This window comes from Octopus bimaculoides, chromosome 8, assembly GCF_001194135.2.
Source record: "Octopus bimaculoides isolate UCB-OBI-ISO-001 chromosome 8, ASM119413v2, whole genome shotgun sequence".
Classification (NCBI taxonomy): domain Eukaryota; kingdom Metazoa; phylum Mollusca; class Cephalopoda; order Octopoda; family Octopodidae; genus Octopus; species Octopus bimaculoides.
The window spans coordinates 54835749-54839989 of NC_068988.1; the positions used below are offsets into that span (position 1 = coordinate 54835749).

The following is a 4241-nucleotide window of genomic DNA, read 5'->3' on the forward strand; positions in this document are numbered from 1 at the left end:
ACACACACACACACACACACACACACACACACACACACACACACACAGTGAGCTTTTACGCAGTTTCTGTCTACCAGATTCACTCATAAAGCATGGGTCTATAGCAGAAAATACTTGCTCAATGTGTTGCACAGTGGGACTGAACCTGAAACGACTTGACAGCAAAGCAAGCTTCTTCTTAACCAGGCCATCCCTGTGTACCATATTTATTTATTTATTGAAATTATTTGTACTAAAAGGTTGATTGTTATTGTTTAGCCCGAAGTCGTCTCTGCCACAGTTGACCTATGATAAAAGACACATTCCAGCTATGACAGTTTGGTATTTTTAGTTATAAATATTGGTTTCAAATTTTGGTACATGGCCAGCAATTTCAGCGGAAACAATAAGTCAGTTACAACAACCCCAATTCTCAGCTGGTACTTATTTTATCAACCCTCAAAGGATGAAAGGCAAAGTTGACCTTAGTGGTATCTGAACTCAGAACACATTGAAGGAAGAAATGCTACTAAGCATTTTTCCCAGCACTAACAATCCTGCCAGCGCACTGCTCTATATAGATATTAGATTACATAAGACTAGATTACACAGTGTGCCTCTTCTTTTTATGATAGCAAGATATGAGTTAAAGGGGATTTTGTTGCTGTTTCTAGCAGGGCATGCAGCTCTGTAGTGACTTCCTGTTGCCTTGCTAAAAGGTTAGTTGTACATGAGAGTGGATCATTAATAGGTTACATGCACTTGACTGTGGGTTGTTATATTTATAGGTTACGCATATTGAGTCTGTATCATTAATTAATTACATATGTAATTAGTTCAGTGGAGTTTGGGCATTTGTTTTCAACTTTTTTCTTCTTTTTGGTGGTATATGGATTTTTTTTTCTATTTTAAGTTAGCAATTATTTTTCCCCCATTTTTTTTAAAATTGCCTTTACATAATTTTATTATTATTTTTATTTCAAAATATTAGTTTGTTTGTCCCATTCTCATATCTTGTCTCTTTTTATCTGTTTCTCTGTCAACATTTTTCTCTTTCATCCTTTTTTCCTTCCTCACTAATTTTCTTCATTCATTTGAATTGTCTGCATCAATCTGTATTGAAATAACTGCAAATCAAGGAGAGAACCTCTATATAGATCAGGCCTGGCCAACTCGAATTACATTGCGGGCCACTTTAATCTGAGAAAGTTTTACGAGGGCCGCTTGTATACTTTATGCACTATTAGTCAAATAATCAAATTACAGAATCAAGAACCTTTCATACTTTTCGTTTGTTTAAAATTATAAAATTGTAGGCTATTATTTTATTGCCACTTATAAATTTTAAATTCATTTTGAAACAAATGTTTTACACAAACAATTTTATTAAACACAATACTTCTAGAAAGTATTGAGCAGGCTGCAAGATAAAAGTCTGTGGGCCGCATGCAGCCCACAGGCCTCAGGTTGGCCAGCCCTGATATGGGTGCTTGACTTGCTAAAATAACAGCCAAATCTTCCCTTCAATCACATTTTATTGACTTAAAAATGAGAAAATATGCTGAATAATACTAGAAAAAAAAAAGAGGTAGGATGATCATGTCTAAGATGTCACCATCATCATTTATTGTCTGTTTTTCCATACTGGCATGGGTTGGACTTTTTGACAGGAGCTGGCAACCCAGAGAGCTGCATCAGACTTCAGTTCTCTGTTTTGGCATAGTTTCAATAGCTAGATGTCCTTCATAACACCAACTACTTTACAGAGTGTACTCGATCCTTTTCATGTGGCACCAACACAAATGTCTTTGAGGAAAGTTTGGCTGTTATTTTTAGCAAGTCTAGTGTATGTAAAGAGTCTCATATTGGAGTGTTCAGATTCCATGATGCTAAACTGTTCTGTTTCTCTTTTTGTATTACAGTCCCCCTTCACCAGGTAGTCTGAACATACTGCGACAGCAGCTGAGTGCACAACATATGGGCAGTAGCGCTATAAGTCCTGGCCCTCTGTCGATGGGTGGACAGAGTTCACCTAGTGTCTATTTTGGACTGTCTCGTAGAGGGAGCATGTCTTCACTAGCAGGTCAGTATCAGTTGTTTCTTTGTGTGTATAAGCTTGTTTATTTGTTGGCATGCTGTATATATATAATCATAATAATCATGACATGGCTGTATGGTAAGAAGCTTGCTTCGCAACGACTTGGTTCTGAGTTCAGTCTCACTGTGTGGCACTTAGGCAAGTATCTTCTATGATAGCCTCTGGCCAATCAAAACCTTGTGAGTGGATTTGGAAGATAGAAACTGAAAGAAGCCCATTGTATGTGAATACACAGAGAAGATGCTGCCAAGCTCACTTGCTATAATTATATCAAAATGGCGGGTAATCCGCTTCCACTTCCCTAAGATGTTTACCTAATTAAATTGTTTATCTTTGGAAAGTCTAACAAGGAAGCTTAGTAATTAATGAATTTAGGCTTTGAAGATAAGGAAAAGAATCTGAACTTAGAGAGAAATTCCTGTGGGAGCTGAAAGATGTTCTCAGTGTATTTCTGACCCTTTTTTAAAATTTATTTATTTTATGAAAGTGGAAAGACAAAGTTTGAAGCTGACTGCACCAAGTTCTATGGCAAGAATGTAAATGGACAGTACTAAATTTCAAGGGCAAGGATCAGTTGATTACACTGACATCCCACCCCTTACCCACTCTCAGTGCTGAACTGGAACTTATTCTATCAACCTTGAAAGGACAAAAGGCAAAGCTGGCCTTGATGGGATTAGATCTCAGAAGAACTGGAAGAAATGCTACTGAGCATTTTGTCCAGCATGCTAATAATTCAGCCAGCACGCTACTTTATAGTATTAAATATTTGGTATTGCAAGATAGTTTGTCCTGCATTTTACCATCTCTGCTAGCCACATCCTAACTTAATGTTAATAATTTCTTTATCATAACTACAATGTTTCGTTGTTTTGTAATCATGCTTAATAGATGATCAGTTTTTGTGAAAAACCACTCTATTCCAATGATGAAGGTGCTTAGAAAAAAATTATTTTTCCTTATGTTGATAACCACTTTGTCTATCCACCATACTACCTCATGCAATCACGTTAATGTGTTAACTTTGTTGAGGCCTTATGAACACAAAGATACCATTGTTCAAACTTAATTATTTTTACACCCTTTCCCCCTTTCCGGCAACCAAAAGTTCACAGATACGAATTGTTTTGTATACCGCCTTCATTCCAACAACCTTCACTGATTTTACTGTTAAAAGAACAACTACTGTCATTATTCAATACCAGGAAGAACTTCCCTCTGTTTTTACTGGATCTGTTTTTATCTTTTTTCTTGGCAGGGTGGGCATACCAGGAATCTAAATTAAAAATTAATTCATCCTTTTATACCTACCTAGCAGAGTCTGTCAAATAAGTATTTTTTATATCTTAGCTTGCCTCAATTAGAGTATTAGATTTTGCTGATAGAATATTCTTAGCTGTACAATCTGTTAATTCATTCCAGATTCTTTTTTATCTGTAGTTAGGCCTCATAGAATGTAAACAGTGTATACTCTACCAAATATGAAAAACTTGTGAATGAAGGACGAATGAGAAACAGTAAAGAGAGATAATGTCTTTGACCAGGTGAAAGAAGGTGGTGTTTAACTAAACTGAGAAAGGGATGAAATGCTAAGTAAAGATACGGTGATATCATTTTGATACATGTCTATAGCCAGATTTTTCTATTCATCTATGATCAAATATAGATTTATTCATTGGCAGCCAGTGGACATTTCGCTCATATTCTTATGACTACACATCATGATAAATGCACCCTGTTAGGGTAAAGACTCCCTCCAGTCACGAATGACTATGGGATTGCACCTAAAAATTTCCCCTCTTAGGCACAAGTCTGGGCAAGGTTGTTTATGAAAGACCAGCAGTCGCCCATGCATACCAGCCTCCCTTCTCCACACCACTGATGTGGTTCAAGTGAAAGGCAAAGGTCGATACAGCTTGGCACCAGTGATGTAATAACTCATTTCTACAGCTGAATGAAGTGGAGCAACGTGAAATAAAGTGTCTTTGCTCAAAAACACAACACACAGCCCAGTCCAGGAGTCAAACTCACAACCCCACAGTTGTAAGCCCAGTGTTCTAACCACTGAGCCATGCACCCAGTTAACCTCACCATATATTAGTTGTAATCTGTGCAATCTATACCAGTGATATATATATATATATATATATATATATATACACAA

The 4241-nt window shown here is 36.8% G+C and overlaps 1 protein-coding gene across 18 annotated transcripts in view; it reads left to right on the forward strand.

Annotated features, from left to right (window-relative positions):
- The window catches only part of LOC106882633 (tensin-1), an 835201-nt gene that overhangs the window by 815339 nt on the left and 15621 nt on the right, over positions 1-4241 (forward strand). For all 18 annotated transcript variants that reach the window (XM_052970116.1, XM_052970114.1, XM_052970115.1 and 15 more), the window contains one exon: positions 1902-2062. In XM_052970116.1, the coding sequence (XP_052826076.1) occupies positions 1902-2062 (161 nt within the window). The remainder of the gene's footprint in view (positions 1-1901; positions 2063-4241) is intronic.